Source organism: Amblyomma maculatum, chromosome 10 (genome assembly GCF_055883805.1).
Source record: "Amblyomma maculatum isolate TAMU_Amacu chromosome 10, ASM5588380v1, whole genome shotgun sequence".
NCBI classification, from domain to species: Eukaryota; Metazoa; Arthropoda; class Arachnida; order Ixodida; family Ixodidae; genus Amblyomma; species Amblyomma maculatum.
In genome coordinates this window covers 104,213,366-104,231,675 of record NC_139353.1, presented here as the reverse complement: position 1 = coordinate 104,231,675, position 18,310 = coordinate 104,213,366, and the positions used below count along the sequence as shown (strand labels likewise).

Below are 18,310 nucleotides of genomic sequence, written 5' to 3'. Positions count from 1 at the left end.
GAGATCACTTCATGGTTCGAGGCTCGGTCTCCTTCCACAACGCTTACTTGTTACGTCAAAGTACCTGTCGCGGACGCCAGAATTTGTCACGGCTCCGGAAGGGGTGCGAGACGCCTTCTCGAACCGAGGCAAAGGTAGTTGGAACTTTGACGCCCAGCGTTAGCCGGTTACGTTCAGCGTTGTGAATGAGAACAGAGCCACGAAGTCAATGATGGAAAAACAACTATATATTCTTAGTATTATACACAGGATGATACGACGCAAGCATTTACAGGCATTTAAAACAACACAGTTAAGGTAGCGTACATGAGAAAACTAGCAATTAGAAATACATCAGTCAAAATTCTCACTATCAGGATACATGCAAATTGAACACAGATCTTTAAAACAAGGTAAGACGAGCGTAGAAAAAAGTTCAGAAGAAACTAGGAAACGGGCATATTGTCCGACGAGCGCGGCGGCACTCCACTCACAAAGACGACGCAGATGGGGAGCTCTCGAAGGCGATGGTCCTTCCGGAGCCCTGGGGCGAAGTCTTCGTGGTGCGATGCGGCGGCGGTTCGGGGAGCCCGGAGTGCTTGGAGGCGAGAGGCGCACTGCCGTTGGGTTGGGGTCGGCTTCTTTTCTAGCCTTCGGTTGACAATGCGTAAGACACGCCCACACAACAGTTCCCTCCCCAAGTCAGGGCCCGTAGAAACAACACGCACAAGTGCACACGCAGGAAGGGGCACGTAGGCCCCGCAACTTCCACACTGCATGGCCGCCATGTTGCGGATGAAAAAACGTAAGTCACAAACAAAACAACCAAAAAAGGATGCACGTACGCCAGCAACTTCGGCCCTGCTAGGGGTCACATTGCAAAACAAGCTGGGAGGACACCTCCGCTCGCGCACTGCGAGGGGGTTTCTCTAACTGCGCGGAAACTACCCCGCGAGGAGAACGTGCACGTACGCGTGCTCTTGACATTACCGACAAGGCAGAGGCAAACAGAATACACTGACATATATCAATAAACTCTTCTAGAATATACTACATATGGTTAATTGCCATATTATGAAATATAAATGCGGCCACTTTTGTGACACTCAGATATAAAAAACATTTTTCATACAGGCTGGCAACTTCTGCAGCCGGGGTCACACCGGCGAATTTTACTTCGGGACTGAAAACATGTATTCCTTGCCCTGCGGAGCCTACATGAGCCGCCTCATGAATGCGACACTTCGACAGCGCATCAAGAGAATGTGAGACACTTTCGTTGGCATTTGCAGGTCACTTTGTTAGTATTCGAAAAGAGACAAACAACATCCACTGTGTTGAATGTTTTTTAAGACACAGTGCATTGAAGAGGAATTCTTTGCTGGTAGTTCGTGTGCATGTAGCAAAGTAAAGAAAATAATCCAAAGATGATACGAATATTGCTACGTAAGCGCTTTAGTGATACATTCAGAAAAATAATTTTAGATATACATTTGTTTATGCATGCGCAGTTACAAAAGAGTTTTTATTCTTCTCGCGAGCCAAAGGCCATTTTATAGAGGAACAGAAAGAGTCATTAACGACGCGCGCGGAGCTCGTGGCTTTTCTTTCGCTTCTGAGAAATTCTCTTTGATCTTGATTTACTTTCGCTTCGTTTACACCATGCAGAGCTACGATGCAGTGTACCCTCGAACAAGGGAGTAAAATCTGCTCGAAAATAACCAGGTTCTTAGGACAGACGAATTCACTTACACCTCATGGCACAGAAACGTAATTGTGCGTGAACGCTGCTACAGGTCTGGCGAGAATGAGCTGGACACGCATTGTAAAAGCTTGAAGACGTACCTACTCGAAACAAAATTGAGCGTAAGCATGCGTCCCTACTCTTGTAAATAAGAATAGTAATTGACTATTCAAAGCCCTGCCTTCCAAATGTGAAACGCGATTGTCTTCGTTTCATAAAGTGGGTCTTGCAAACATACCGTGATCTAAAAGGTTACAACGGTTTCACATGGGCAACAGAGGCTGCTAAAGAACAAGGTACAATATAATTAAGGAGGAAAGTATGCCGCTCCATGAGATGAAGAAAAAACTTGATCTCATCTTTTTATGCGTGTGACTGCGTTATTTTGTATTCTACGTAAAGTCTTATTATTTGCAACCCGTGGGGAAGATGTCCTTCTAAGCGAACCGTTTTATTTGATACCGTTGGCAATCGGATTCGGTGCGACGTTAGTGCTAAGTGTCTTGACCATATGATCGAACTTGATATACCTTGCACCAAACTTACTTCGCACACTGCTTCCTACTTTCGTATATTCGTGTTTAAGTGCACATTCTGTTCAGTGGCCCGGTCTATTGAATGCTACCACGACATGTGGAGGAAATGAATGAAGATTGTTATAAAAGGTTGCTTAGGTTGTACGCTGTTTAACCAGGTTGGCGAACGATAGCTGTGTGTCCATTGCGTAAAGATCTGGCGAGGTCGCTGCGATGCATCTGTTACATGTTTTGCCACGTGTTCCGCTGGCGTCATCGCGCACCTGTCACGTGCTCTCTTTTGAAGATTAACTGTCTTTCAGGCTGAATGTCAATGTCTAATGGCAAGTTTAAATGTCATTATTCATTACGTGGGGGTCCGTTAGTCATGAAACCATGCACGAGCTTGCCATATCATTTAACACACTCGGCAACACTTGTAGCTAGACAGCATAAGCCCACATTTAACATTGGCTCAGCTTCAATGTCTTCGTGCCGTAGCCAAGCAATCTCCAAATTCTTTACTTGAAAACGTAGCGGCTATCGCTCCAAAAATATCAAGTTTTTTTTGTTTTTTTATCGTGTTTGTAAACAAATAAGAAACATGTTGAAGTTGGTATGCGCCGAACTCGTCTATGCACACCTAATCCACATCCGTTGTACATGTATATGCATCAGTAATCATTGTGCCTGATGATATTACTTTCATGACTCTGCGTTATGGTCCTAGCACGTATTAAATAACGTATTATCTCTTCAATTTCTTCCTGCACGACTGCAATTGTGGAAGCAGGCATCGTTCGTCAGAAGTTTATCCTGGCTATCCCGCCCTTGGATCGCTGTCAGGTGGTTGAAGAAAAAGCTGCTCTCGCGTTGCGGGACATGGTCTCCATCTTCTACGCATACGCCGCTTTCATCGTTGCAAGCATCCTCGTCTTCGTAGCTGAGATAATCTCTGTCTACGTAACGCGTCATGCACGTCGCTGAAAACGCCTATATCAAGAGATGTGGCCGAAGCCTGTAGGAGCTGCGCTCTTTCGCGGCAAGTTGCGCTATATTTACTGCGTGACAATTTCAAGCCGTTATCATCATCCAGTTTATCTGTTTGCACGAATTGTTTGATGTTACGCTGGCCTGCCGACTAGTAGTCAATTGTTTGGAAATTCCCCTCCTGCCACTGCATTCTTAATTAGAAAAAAGCAAGCGACTCCCCTCACATCTATTGCATAAATAAATGTTCTTGCTAATTATACGATAATTATTTCATCTATTGCAGGAAACTTGCACTACGCTATAATAAAGCCTCATTTCCTAACGTCCGAACGCATGACCGATTCAAAACCTGTGTCTGGCATACGCACCTTGGGATGCTGTTTCCATAGTTTTGATATAAATGACAATTGAATCTCTTTAAAAACCCGTATGGTATGACAGTCGCATAAACTCCACGGTCCCTTGCCGCAATATTTTACATTTCTTGCCATATTACAAGGTACAGCTGGCGGGAACATTTCAACAATGCTGAATGTTTCAGCGGAAATCTAAATACATCACTTCCGCTGGTATTTAGTTCCGATTTCGCTAAAAGCAATAGCCATTTTTCCGTTATTGTCATCTAAATTTTTATCACACGACCAACCATTCCTCTTCAGTGAGAGAATCCCTCCAAACGTGCATTTCATGTACATAGCAGTCAAAAATAAGACTGCAAAGTTGATGCCCCGAAGTGAGATCAAAAGCTCGCCACTCTGTAAACTAGACGAGAAGTAGCGTTTTCAAAGCCTTTACATACATTCCCTTTAAATACATATTTGTGGCATCATGTTTGTGGCAAATACCGAGCAGTACATTTTGAAGGACACTGGAGCGAGTAGAGACAAAAAAAAGACGAATTTTACGGCACAACAGAAGCCAGCGGTGAACATGTTGGTCATTTTTCAGTATACGGCTCTTACGTCCGGTAAAAGCGTTTGTAGTATTGACGAGAATCATGCTACCAAGTAATATTGACCGCAAAACGACCTGTCAAATTTATGTCATACTTCTTCATTTTTATATATAGCAAAAATATATCTGCGCATCATGGTTACCACATAATAAGCTAGACGAAATGCAGTCACCAGGGAAATATGTTCAGTTAGCTTGGTTAATTTGCATCGGCCCTTTTTTGGAGGGAACCGCTGGCTACTTATCACAATAAAATTATCATGGCTTTCAAATACTGTGTGTTGTCGTTTTGTACCTGCTATATTTCAAAGGAACATGCACCTTGGGATTTAGACATTGACCTGCTGCAGCATGCGCTGAGGAAAATGTCTCACCATTAGAGCAAACACTTTATAACATTACTATGCTGCCTTCGTAGGGTAACTTATCGTTCAACCTCTATAATACTCGATCCAGTTTGTCGTAAACAAAAACTAAATAGTAGATGGGCCTCTTTCTCCGGGTTACGAGCACATGCACATATCTGCACAAATACGCGCGCATTTTTACAATACTTTACTAATATTTTCCGGTACAGAACAAGTGTACCAGAATGAATGAGCACATCATAGCTATAACTAGATATTCAGGTCCTCAAACGGCATTGACCTGACGCACGTTGCACTGCAGCCGAATTTGGATTTTATAATTTTCAGTATGTCTGAAGTCTAAATCATCTATCGGTCACTACATTGGACGGGAAAACATTGGTTGTGCCGCAGGAAGGTAAATGAGTTACTTTAAACGAGGTCAATTTGCTCTCTGATTTGTTCTGTCCCCAAATTTTGTCTAAACAAAAGAACTGAGTCTCCTTCACTCCAGTGAATGCACGGCAGTGTTTGACCCAAAAATTGAAAACAGCGTATACTGACCTCCTGCTTTGAATCAATGGTCGTCACATTTGCATGTCTATGCAAATGTGTATGTTTAATGGAGCCACGTGTGCTCATTTTTCCAATGACTCGTTTTCAAAGAAGTAAGCTATTTTAATACAAGCATTACGCACTCCTTTTTCATATGCAGGATGGAACTGGGCTACTGAACTCCCTGGTTGAGTTATTCACATTCGTTAGAGCTGAATTCATTTGAAAATATTTGCGCAAAAGTGTATCGGATCTCATATACTTTTTCTCTTGGTGACGCTTGCATAGCACAGTATTAACCATAATAAAGGAAAATGCCGTACCGAATGTTTTACATACGTCAAGAAACCAAATTCCACCAAACCGTGGAAAGATGGGAAAGACTTATGTCCTGCAGAATAATAAGATATTTTTACTATATAGACAATACGCAGCTATAGAGCAGAGTTCCGAGCATGAAACAGCCGACCTTTAGTGGCGCACCTGTATCGCAAGCAAGCACGTTCGCCTAACATTTCTCATCTATATAGACAATATGCAGCTATAGAGCAGAGTTCCGAGCATGAAACAGCCGACCTTTAGTGGCGCACCTGTATCGCAAGCAAGCACGTTCGCCTAACATTTCTCATCTATATAGACAATATGCAGCTATAGAGCAGAGTTCCGAGCATGAAACAGCCGACCTTTAGTGGCGCACCTGTATCGCAAGCAAGCACGTTCGCCTAACATTTCTCATCTATATAGACAATATGCAGCTATAGAGCAGAGTTCCGAGCATGAAACAGCCGACCTTTAGTGGCGCACCTGTATCGCAAGCAAGCACGTTCGCCTAACATTTCTCATCTATATAGACAATATGCAGCTATAGAGCAGAGTTCCGAGCATGAAACAGCCGACCTTTAGTGGCGCACCTGTATCGCAAGCAAGCACGTTCGCCTAACATTTCTCATCTATATAGACAATATGCAGCTATAGAGCAGAGTTCCGAGCATGAAACAGCCGACCTTTAGTGGCGCACCTGTATCGCAAGCAAGCACGTTCGCCTAATATTTCTCATCTAAGAATCAATACTCGTCTGTGACAATTTCGAGTCTTGATCTTTGCTCTACAGCAGAAAGATTGCCGTACAACGTATCTAAAGTCTAATTGCAAACTCACTAACTAAAACTTAGACACAAGATAGTTCTCCCGCGTCCCCGATGTGCACACATTGACCTACAAATCATGTTCTCTACTTATCCGTTATCATTCCAATTCGGAGCAATCGCAATAACAGCAGAAACTACATACTCTCTTCAGGACCACGTGCAAGGCATTGCTTAAAAGGATCAATTTCTTTTCTTTTTTTTTTTAATACAAATATTGGTAAGTACAGGAGGAGGTCCCAAAGCCAATGGCTGCACAGGGGACCTCCTGTTACAAGTATACAAAACAAAAATAATTAAGTGCAAACAACAGCGGATGAAAACTGTAACTGTTATATAATATAAATGTGGAACACGCAGAAATACATGATAGTTCAATATAAACAGAATATAAATTGAGAACATGTTATATAAATGCAAAGCAGTGGAAAACAATTGTATGTGGCATAAGTATTTTTATCAATTAATTTTTTTTTTTTTTAGCCCGATAGCAAAAAAGTACGAAAATTACGCTTGAAGACATGAATATTAGAAGATTGCTTTATTCTGAATGGTAATGAATTCCACAGAAATGAGCCAGAGAAATTAACTGTGGATTTGCCGTAATTAGTTCTGGGTTTTGGCCGTAAAATATTATTTTGGCATGAAAACCGAATGAAGCTATGTCTCGAGAGCTTGGTACTATTAATTATTGAGATGGGAACTGATCCATTCATGAATTTAAATACGAGGATGCAAATAGAATAATGAAACATGGATGAGACTTCAAGGATGTTATGAGCTTGCAGCAAGGGCGCAGCACTGCACAAATGGCTGTTAGAAGTAATGATGCGTATGGCTTGATTTTGTATGTGTTGTAGCGGAGCTATGTGTGTTCTGTATGTGTTTCCCCAAGACGAAATACAATAGTTCATATGGCTATGGATGAAAGCATAGTAGAGAGAAATGCGTGTATGTAAACTGAAGTACTTTCGCACCTTGATAAGCACCCTTATGCCGCATGCTAATTTTTTTAAAAGGGAGGATATATGTCTGTTAAATTTTAAGTGACAGTCAAGATCTATGCCAAGGAACATCGCATGATCAGTGGCAAAGAGTATGTGAGAGTTAAGGGAAATATGTAAAGATGCAGGAATAGCCTTGAGAGGAGACGAAAAGATGACAAAGCTAGATTTGGATGCATTAATTGTAAGCATGTTATTTCGACACCAGGGCCCGCTTGCACAAACGATCTTAAGACTGTCTTAGCTAAGTCCAGACTTAACTCAGTCTTAAGGATAGGCCGTTAGCATGGCTGCTTAAGACTGGAGCCAAGACTGGGCTTCAGTCTTGACTTGAATAAGTCGCTTGCAAGATTACGACTCTAGTGCCGTCTTAGCTAAGACACAAGGACGGCAGGTACCTAAGTAGCGAAACAGGGGAAAGCAGGGACATGCTGGCCCCGTCCCAGCTTTGAGATGTAAACATTGCCATTCTTGCGTTGTGCTAGATCCGTGCCGTTGCTTTTTTGCGGCTGAAGACTGTGTCATGAGGTAAAATGACTAACGTGGTTGCTGAGGGTGTTCGTGGAAGCTACTCTGGTGAACACGGGCCGAGCCAAGTGAGCAACGAAGATTGCAGTCGGGTGTTTTGCTGTTTGGCCTGTGCGCTCACTAGTTCGTTTTTTCCTCTGTCAGCATTTGTTCTCCAGCAGTCTATTTCTCTGCAACTGTTGAAATCACTGGTTCTGCGTTTCGGCATCCGGCTGCAAGCGTACGAAGCATTTGGGCCCCTTTCGCGGCGCAGTAAGGCAGCCAAGCACATCGTTAATCAGTGAGCGTTCAGTGAAAAGAAAGAAAAAAATAGAATGTGCGATAAAATCGTCCTTGTGACAAAGTGCGTCTCCGGTGATGGCCGAAGAGCTTCCGCGTCCAACGCGCATGCTGTGATGTGTAATTTTATTCGACGTATGTGTGTGTGCGCGCTTATGTGTGCGTGCTGTGCACCGTGTGCATACGTCTCGTGGCAAGGTGATGAGTTGTGCGCGTGATCACGCCTGTGTCACGTCTGTGGTCGTCGGTGGCTTTAAAGCAATGCTGTGCTCTCTACATGCCTCCATTTTACTGTCTCCGTACTGTAAACGACCGGTGATCAGCACAAACTTTCGTCCTTGGGTCGTGTTTGTGTTCACAAAGCATTTGGGCTGCGATTGGCGTGAATTGCAGTAACATTCGCGCTGCAATTAACGCACAAATGGCAAGAAGGGTTTTATGAAGTTGGATGTGAGGAAAAATCGGGAAGAGACACGCACAGACCACGTTTTCACTAGTTGCTGCTATCGCAGCATTTTATTTTATTCCTTTATTTTTGCAATGTGCGCCACAGATGTGCTACCATTTTCCCCCCCGCTTTAGTACAGATATGTTCTTTGTATGAAGATTGGGAAAGACTCAACCTTGCTATTATCTTTGTTTTTGCTGGCCGTATTTTTACCTTTTGACATAATAGGGATTGCGGTATGGTGTGTTGCACTGCAGAAAACAGTCTAGTTTGATAGCTAACAAGGGGTATATTCATTACCTGTGTTGCTTGATGTTGATTAAATATAGTAAGCTTGACAGACAGGACTTTTTGCGTGGCACATGCCTTCAAAAATCGGAACAGCTGTCTGACGATTTGGTGGTGCTCCACATTTGTGAATAGGGCATACACGTGCATACACATAACAGCGCATGCACATAAAACATCAAGTGCTTAAGCAACTCTTACTAAGCGGTGTCAATGACAGGACTTGTTGCCGCGTGGCTGGAATACCAAGCACTCATGCATCAATTGTAGTCGTAACAAGTCATTGCTAGACATTTGGTCATTACAAGTCATTTTATTCATTTCTAATCAATTGCAATTACAGGTCGTCGGTACACATGTGGGTCATCACAAGTCATAACCTCTAATAATACCACTATCATTTTTCCTTTCACCTGTTCTCATATGACAGACACTTCCCGGTGACCGGTCCGCCGCTCACCTACTGAAAATTAACAAATCGACTATGTCTTCATTCAAGCACCCATTTAGTGCTGTCTGTACATCCTCTGCCCATACGTTTTGAGAACATAATTTTTTTTGTTTACAGGATTTAGCATGTCAAGTTTTAAGCAATGTCATAGTCGGGATGTGCACAAGCTTACTGTGCCGTTTTTTAACATACACTGAGATTGCCCAGTGCACGGCCAGCTTTGTGTTTAGTCACCATCAAAACGCAGACACCAAGGCAGAATCGAAGTAGGGTTCTCCAAATCTAGCAGTCAAGTTCCATAAACTGGGCCACTGCGTTGTGCTGAGACAACATTAGTACCCATAGGCCGCCGAGCTGCAAGCTGTGATGTGAATAATGTAATTTAGGGCCTAGGAACAACACAAAGGCTTGGTAATGAGAAATTATTGAGGCTGAAAACAAGGCAACTAACGAAGGAAACAGTTTATTTTGCAAGAGGAAATTACTGAGAAAAATTATTCTTGAAAAAAAACAACAACAAAAAACTCATAAGCAACAGGCATGCAAATGCTTGCTGGGCACTGGCCTTATTAGACAGTGACCAACTAGCATGAGTCTCTTGCTGCTGGCTGAAAACATTTTGCATGCACTTGCACAATGACATCGGCAAAAGTGTTCATAGAACGGCTGAAAAAAGGAAACATGCAGTAGACTGAAATCAGTGACCCCCCCCCCCCTCCCAACAGTCTTAATAATAACTGTCAGCATTTCCAAACAAGGACCACTGAATAGGAATGTTGCATGTTTATGTAATTTTATTTAATATTTAATGTATTTAATAAAAATTGCATTGTAATATTCTAAATGTTACACAGGTACCTCTTGAAAAATTCAGTGCACTATGCATCACATTGTGAAATACAAAACAGCAATTTAATAATAATAATATTATAATATGCTTTATTTTTCCTTTAATACAAGGAAAGGAGCAGCCACTAAAAAGCTGCTTCGAAGAGCAGCTTGACGCCCCGGCTTCCCCTGTATGTGATGGCATTTAACAGCAGAGAAGTCACGCTTACACAATGAATAAATAATGAATGGAGAAATAATTAGATTACAAAAAAGCACAAGGTAAATTAGGAAAAATACATGAAAATAATACAGAGACATGCTGCACAATAGAACACTTAATTTAAAAATATGTATTCATAGAACATTTTACGGATTAATTTAATGGGAGGAAGAGAGAAATCTTGACCACTATAAGGGAATTATTGATTTAATATGGTAGAAAGCCTGAAGCGAAGCATCTGCTTGACATAGTTCGTCCGGCATGCTGTAACGTGCCAATGCTCCGGGTTACGGGTGTCGTATGTGTGTGTTGTCTTGAAGCGCTGCTATGAGTGTTAGTGTGTTGTCCTTTTTATTGATGTCTTGTTTATATAATCACAAAAGCCTGTAGGTATACAAAGATGTTACTTTACCCATTTTTAGCTGCTTAAATATTGGTCCTGTATGTTCGAGGTAAGAAGCTTTAGCAATATTTCTTATTGTACGTTTTTCTGCTGTTGTTGTTGCCCATACTAGCAAGGAGTAGTTCAGAACTGACGAAAAGAGTGAATTATAAAGCATAATGTTAATGGTAAGTGGAAATACTGGGAAATGTCTGCGTAGAGAACCTATTGTGTGTGGTAGTTTGTTGACTAAATATTCTATGTGAACTTCCCATGTCATGTGCCCTGAGAAGTACACGCCTAACGTTTTCACAGAGAGCAATTTCTGTTTTAGTGCCACTGAGTGTATTGATAGAGCTCGATTGCTTTATTTGTGGGATGGAAGAGAACTGCTTTTGTTTTATTGTCAGTGAGTTTTAGACTGTTTTGACACGCTCAGTGTTCAGTTTTTTTTCCAAGGTTATGTTAGCCCGACTGGATAGCTCTATGCCCGAGTGACAGAGAAAAACAGACTTGTATCATCAGCGTAAATGTGTTTTGCAGATGAATCTATGGAAACAAGATCATTACTGTAGAGATTAAAAAGAAGGGGGCCTAAAAGACTGCTTTACGGTATTTCTCTGTATACCATATTGGTGGGCATGTCCCCCCCCCCCCTTTTTTTTTCCCCTGAAGTTTCATTTAAACCCAGCCAAACACCCCATTAAAATTGTAGCATCCCATCTACTTTCAAATAATAGGTTAACCATTGTCAATATGAGCTGCTGGTGCACATGCAGTTAAAGAATCACAGTGTTCGGATATTAGCGAGGACAAAGAACATACTTTCATTAACGGTATTTAACGTCCCTTATGAAATCAGGTACGAAGGAGAGTGCATAAATATGTCAACAACCATTTACTGATGCTGGGTGTTGTGACCGTGACCTACTTTGTCTGCTGTAATCATTAAAGGTATTGAAAACCTCTGCCTGGAGGCTGAAAACCACTGAAAACCTCATGCCTGGAGGCTTTGTAGGAGGCTTTCACTTAACAGCAAAAGCAAAGATTAAGATGCTAGACAAGTGACGATACTGCACTTATAGAGCTGACGGGAAGAACAGTATGCAATTTTGTTTTGCTGTACCATAATCGAGCTATTTCTCTGCTGAAATATTTAAATTTTTGTAAGCAGGAATGTGTTGAAACAAAATGCTTTCAAACTTGGCATATTGCAATCATTACACTCAATTCTTGGCCTTTTGTGATTCACATGAATATTTCAATGATGACCATTTGGAAGTGAAGTGCGGCATAGCACAACCCCAAGGAAATGTATACAATTAATATATCATGATGCAGAATCTTAGCAAAATAGCCTGTTGTGCACATTGTTTCCATGCACTCAGCCTGCTCAATAACCTAAAGAAAAACTAAGCAATTTAAAAAGATCATGAGCCTTAAAGGGTTGAATGTTGAAGGATTGTAGTTTGTCATGTAAAATATTGTGATGCTACTATCTGAAAAAGCCTGAGCCAACGGCAAATAAAGATGAGACGGTTTTCAGCGTTCTGCACGTCGTAGTGCAACTAAGTCTCCGTGCCAGCAATTAAGTGCGGTTCGTGCAACACTGACAAAAATTCGAATAGTTCAGGCTTATTAACAATACTGCGGGCATTAACATTTAGCAGATTGAGTTCCTTATTGAATATTTGTCAATGGTCTTTATCGCATGAGCTGCCGCAAGTGCTGCTCAGCTTAACACGACTGTTAGTTTCCATGTTCCAGGTATAGGCTACACCATTTACTCTCAGTTTGTCACGGATAAGTTTAACTTTTGTGCCTGCGTCTTTAGCGTCTTTTGCTGATTGCCACAGTAGCTTTCACAGTAACATAATACATAAATAAATAATGCATAAAGGACAAGCCTTGGTTCAGAGCTGGATTTTGCTACAGCACATTTTTATCGTGGTAATGCAGCCTGAGAAAAAGGTCTTCGAGACATGGGACAGAATATACAAGGGAGTTGGAAACATCTCTCACATTCTTGGCAAACACATAACGTACCTGCCTGCAGCAACAGGTAGTATCAGAATTCAAAACACATTGCTCACATTGGATACAGGAGTGTGAGTATGTGAACTCTGTGGGATAATGAAAGCGTTCCAAAAGTTGCATATGCAGTAATACATTTTAAACAGTGTATTGATACTTTGCTATAAATGAATGCAATTGCCTTTTTAATTGCATAAACACTTTGCAAACATCTGCATTCTTGTGAATCACACTTTAAAAGCAGGCTGGTCAGGACTCCACCAATTGCCTCCACAAAAGTGAGTGCTTAAATATGCTGGAGCCTGATACAGCAACTTTTAAGGTTTGCTAGATATGTTAGAAGTCCAGTGGCAGCTACAGCTTCACATGTGTTGACACTGATTGTTTCGGCACCACACAAAGCTGACAAGGCTGACACCAACAGCACAGGTGCAACGGGTCTCACTTCTCTAGCGGCACTGTGAACATCCAAGTTGCACACACTGAACACATAGTACTGACACCAAGCACACATGAGCAATCAAAACGATCTGCAGCTGGTCTCACTTCTGGTGATGCTGTGAAGGGCTCCACACAATAAGCACGCAGCGTTGACACCAAAAGCAGCGGGGACGTATTGTCGTGACGCTGGGGCTATGTCGACCCGGCCTTCACTTGGTAGCGTGCAGAGACTCCGGGGTTCATGAAGGATTGAATCTTCGAAGTAGGTAAAATATGTACAAGCAGGTTTAATGGCACTTTGAGAAGCTTATTTACAAGATTATTTACACGAAAAAGAAGGGTACATCAGCGTTAAGAGTTCATAGCGAGAAGCGACTGGATGAGCCGTTTACCCAGGGCCCAGAGCGACATTTCGTGCTCTGCAGCGTCCTTAAAACCCCCCTATGTCCAGCCCCTCTCTGAAGATGCTGACCAACCAAATCCAGGGCACGCCCCTCAGGTATCGGCATCCAATCGAACACATCACTGCACTGATGGTCTGAAGCACTGACTGGTCCGGCATTCATTCGTTGGGCGTGATCACTTGTTGGCGGGAAAAGCTTGGGAACGGCGAGGAGAGGAGGTACATTTCTATTCTTCAGCAAAGAAACCACAGGCTGGTTCTGACAAGTGGTTTTACTTCTCAGAAACCCGAGTGCACGTGGCGCCGCATCCGCTCCCAGCATTGTCCGTTTTCGACAATTGCAAATCTTTCCTGCATTCCTGGGAAATCACTTAATGGCTGTATGCGTCATGCTCCTTTCTTGTCCTGCACGTCAGCGGACATGTCACTCTGTCGTCTCCTTTGAAAAGTAGGCATTCCTCACTGGACGATAGGGCTTATCGACTGGAAGGGTGAACAAAAGAAAGAAAGCACTTCCTGCTATTTCCCGCAGGGGGACGTTTCTTTGTGTTTTTCCAGACGTTCTCTTGACAGGGTCAATTTGGCATTTGCAGGTTGTCCACAAAGCAAAACAGGCTTACAAAACAGGATTCCTGGAAACAGGCTCACTTAGAGCCATTGGACCATCACCACATATTCACAATACTTTTCCATGCCCACAGGCGAACAATAGAGCGCGCAAATGCGGATGCTTGGTCGTAACAGCCTCCTCCCCCGCCAGAAGAGTCTCGGAGGGCAGCAGTCCCAGCTGCTGCATGAAGAGACGACTTAATGGCCTGCACGTGAACGCTTGAAGCTCGCTGTTGCTTGTCGCGTTGTCTTGATTGTTGTAGGCCAATTTGCTTGAGCTGTCTCTGAAACTCAACCACATGTCGAAGCAAGCACTCGGCTCCCGTCTGAAGAGACCAGGCTAAAAGAAAACTGCCATTGTTGTTCGAGAAAAGCCCACTCTCAAGACGTTCAGGACCCACGTATTCCTAGAAAACCAAACGTGCTGCTTTACATAGTCACACATATACAAGCGCACGAAAAAAAAAAAAAAAAAAAACCTGATTATCAATTTGGATACATGGTGAGGAACACCTCGGACTGCTTAGAAACAGCGGCTAAGCGCGTCCGCATTCTCATTTAACTTCCCCTTTTTGTATCTTATTTCAAAATTGTACTGCTGTAAAATCAAGCTCCACCTAAGAAGGCGACTGTTCTTCGATGTCGCAGTTTGCAGCCAAGCCAGGGGACAATGGTCCGTCTCTATGGTGAATTTGGCCCCTCCAAGATAGCACTGCAATTTTTGAATGGCCCATACAATGCAAGCGCACTCTTTCTCTGACGCGCAATAAGCCCTCTCTCTAGAACTCAGTTTTCTGCTCAAGTAGAGCACGGGGTGCTCATTACCGTCGTCATCTCTCTGGCAGAGAACAGCACCTAGCCCTCGATCACTGGCATCACACTGGACCGTGAATTCTCGGTCATAGTCTGGAGCTCGCAATACCGGACGGCTAATCAGCACAGCCTTCAGGTTTACGAAGGAGGCTTCCTTTTGTTCGTCCCAGACTACATTTGTCGGTTCTGTCTTGCGGAGAGCGTCGGTCAGAGGGCTAGCCAAAGCTGAATAGTTAGGGATGTAGTGATTGTAGTACCCAGTCAGACCTAGGAATGCTCGAATTTCTGTCTTCGTGCTCGGCCGCGGATAGTCTGCTACCGCAGAAATCTTAATCTCGCTGGGTTTCCTGAAACCTTGACCTACATTGTGACCCAAGTAGTCCACGGTCGCCCTTGCCAGGCAACATTTCTCGGCCTTTACGGTTAGTCCAGCTTGACGCAAAAGGCTCAGTACAGCTCTTAGATGTACCATATGGTCCGCCCATGAGTCGGAAAAAACCGCAATGTCGTCTAAATAAGGCACCGCGAATGTTTCACACCCCTTTAAAACCCTATCCATGAGTCGGGAAAAACAAAATGGAGCATTTTTGAGCCCGAAACTCATCATTGTTGGCTGGTAGCTGCCCGTCGGAGTGACGAAAGCCGCGTATCTGCTGGCGCGTTCAGTGAGCGGTACTTGCCAGTATCCTCGAGTAAGGTCCAGCGTAGTCACATATGCCGCTCTACTGACCTGTTCTACTCTCTCCTCAATATTCGGAATAGGATACACTTGATCCCTGGTGAGAGAATTTAGCTTTCGGTAGTCTACCACAGGCCTAGGGTCTTTACCTGGAGCTTCTACTAAGATCATAGGCGAAGCATAATCGCTTTCCGAGGGTTTTATTACTCCCAATTCCAGCATGCGAGTTACTTCCCTATCCAGAATTTCTCTTTGCCTTGGAGAAAATCGGTAGCACCTTGATCGCACTGGCACGTCTGAAGTCAGCTCAATATCGTGCTCAGTCAAATCAGTTCTGCCTGGCCTGTCCACGAAGCAGGCCTCAAACTCTGTTATTATCTCGCCCAGATCGGACAGCTGGGATTTCTTTAGTTCTCCTCTCTGCTCCGTCTTTTTGAGAAGCTCCTGAGCGTTGCTTCCTTTTCCGCTGAGGCAAATCAAGTTGTCCCCCATCTCCTCGGGAAGGTTTAACGTTAGATTTACCACGGCTTCCATCTGCACATAAGGCTTCATAAGATTGCAATGATAAATGCGCACTGCTTTACGCCTATCGGGGATTTTCACTGCGTAGTTAGTGTCAGAAAGCTCTGCAACGACTTTAGCAGGTCCTTCCCACTGTACTTCGAGCTTATTCTTGGGATCATTGGCTTGCTCCATAGCTAAGTCCTCTCGGGTTCCACTTAAAAGTCTCGTGAGATTACCAGACACTGGCGGCAAGAGGTTACTCTCAAGAACGTCCTCATTCCGCGTCTCATCAAGCTCCCTTTCAAGTTGACATATCTGAGATGCCTCGCTCTCAAAGTTTTCTGACCTGCTATCTTCCGCATTTACCACTGTTTTAACTGCCGTTTCCTCCGCTGTGGATTTTTCTGGAATGAGCAGTGTAGCTAGTTCTCGCGCCTTTGAACGTGTTAAGGCTTGCACAACTCTGTCTCCGAAAAGGATGCCCCTCTTTCGCAGCAGCATGTCCGATTTGTTGGAGAACAAATACGGATAGCACTTAGGAAGCTTTCCTGAAACGGCAGCCTCGGTTGTTAATTCGCCGAAAGGGCCCTCGATGACCACGTTCGCGATCGGCAAGCACACACTCTGTTCCTCAACTACCTGTCGGATCCATGCACACTGTCCTGTATAGTCGGAAGGCGATACATACGCCGGATGGACAACATCCATCGTTGCGGCCGAATCGCGCAGTACCTTGCAAGGCTTCCCGTTGACTACTAGGTCATGCAGGTAGGGTTCTAAAAGCTGCATATTTTCATCGCAGTCCCTGACATACGAGAAAGCAATCTTTTCTTTCCGGCAGTTGACGGCAATGTGACCCTGCTCATTACACCTAAAGCATGTGAGCGGCTTCCTAGCCTCAAGCTTATTCTTTGTGTTCTGCACGTTGGTCACTTCCCCACTTTTCTCACTGCCGTCCTTTCTAGGGAATTTGCCTGAAGAAACCTTCATTTCTTCGTTTCCAACTCTAGCAAAGTGCCTTTCCTGACGGTTTTTCACACTGAACTTGGGATTGCGGGGCCTATCCACTGCTGGGTTGCTGAATTGTCGGCGCGAAGCGTACTCCTCAAGGAGTTCGGCAGCTTCAGTTGCCGACTTAATGTCGCCTCGGTCCTGTAACCAATTTCTTTCTTTTTCTGGGAGGCAGCTATAAAACTGCTCCAAAAGAATTCGCTCGACTACAGCGTCCCTATCACTGTAGGAATCAGTGCTCTTTAGCCACTCGCCCAAATTAACTCTTAAATTGTACAGGAATTCAGGGTAACTCTCGTCCCTGGACTTAGTAGCGTTCCGAAAACGTTGTCTGAACGCCTCGGCGCTAAGCCTATACTTTCTCAGAAGGCAAGCTTTGACCTTCTCGTAGTTGTCCGCGTCCTCTTTGCTTAGCCGCGCGACAACCTCCGCTGCATCGCAGGGCAGAACCGTCAATAATCTCTGAGACCACGTGTCTCGCTGGAAGGACAGTTTTTCGCAGGTTCGCTCAAAGTTAGCCAAATACAGACCGATATCCCCTGATATCACATATGGCTGCATGTACTTTGACATCTTGAAATCTGCCTCCTTGTTGAGACGAGGTACCGCTAGCTGGGGACAATCACCCGACCTCTTGCTCAACTCTAGTTCTAATTTCCGGAGCTCAATTTCTTGGTCCAGCTTTTTTGCTTCTCTTTCAAGCTTCTCACGTTCGTGCTCCCTTTCCTCTTTTTCCCTCTCAAGTTCACGCTCCCTTTCCTCTTTTTCCCTCTGACGTTCGCGCTCCCTTTCCTCTTTTTCCCTCTGACGTTCGCGCTCCCTTTCCTCTTTTTCCCTCTGACGTTCGCGCTCCCTTTCCTCTTTTTCCCTCTCAAGTTCACGCTCACGCCTCTTTTCCTCTTTTTCCCGCTCTTTCTGCTGTCTGAGCTGCTCCTCCTTTTTTTGGGCGATGAGGTTCCATGCTTCACTGAGCTCCTCATCATCGGCTCCCAAATCTGTGATTGCCTTTATAATCAAAGGTTTTCGTGCCAAACCTCTTGTATCAATTCCCAATTCCTCACACAATTGCAACAGTTCCGGTTTCTGCAGCTTTTGTAGGTCCATGATCGCTCCGAGTGTCGGCTACTTCCAAAACAACAGTGCAAACTACCAA

At 43.9% G+C, this 18,310-nt stretch overlaps 1 protein-coding gene across 1 annotated transcript in view; it reads left to right on the top strand.

The window, feature by feature from the left end:
- The window catches only part of LOC146177171 (ionotropic receptor coreceptor Ir76b-like), a 44,794-nt gene extending 43,546 nt beyond the window's left edge, over window positions 1–1,248 (top strand). The window contains exon 6 of the mRNA XM_084581100.1: window positions 1,114–1,248. Within this exon, the coding sequence (XP_084437226.1) occupies window positions 1,114–1,248 (135 nt within the window). The remainder of the gene's footprint in view (window positions 1–1,113) is intronic.
- Window positions 1,249–18,310: the final 17,062 nt, after the last annotated feature.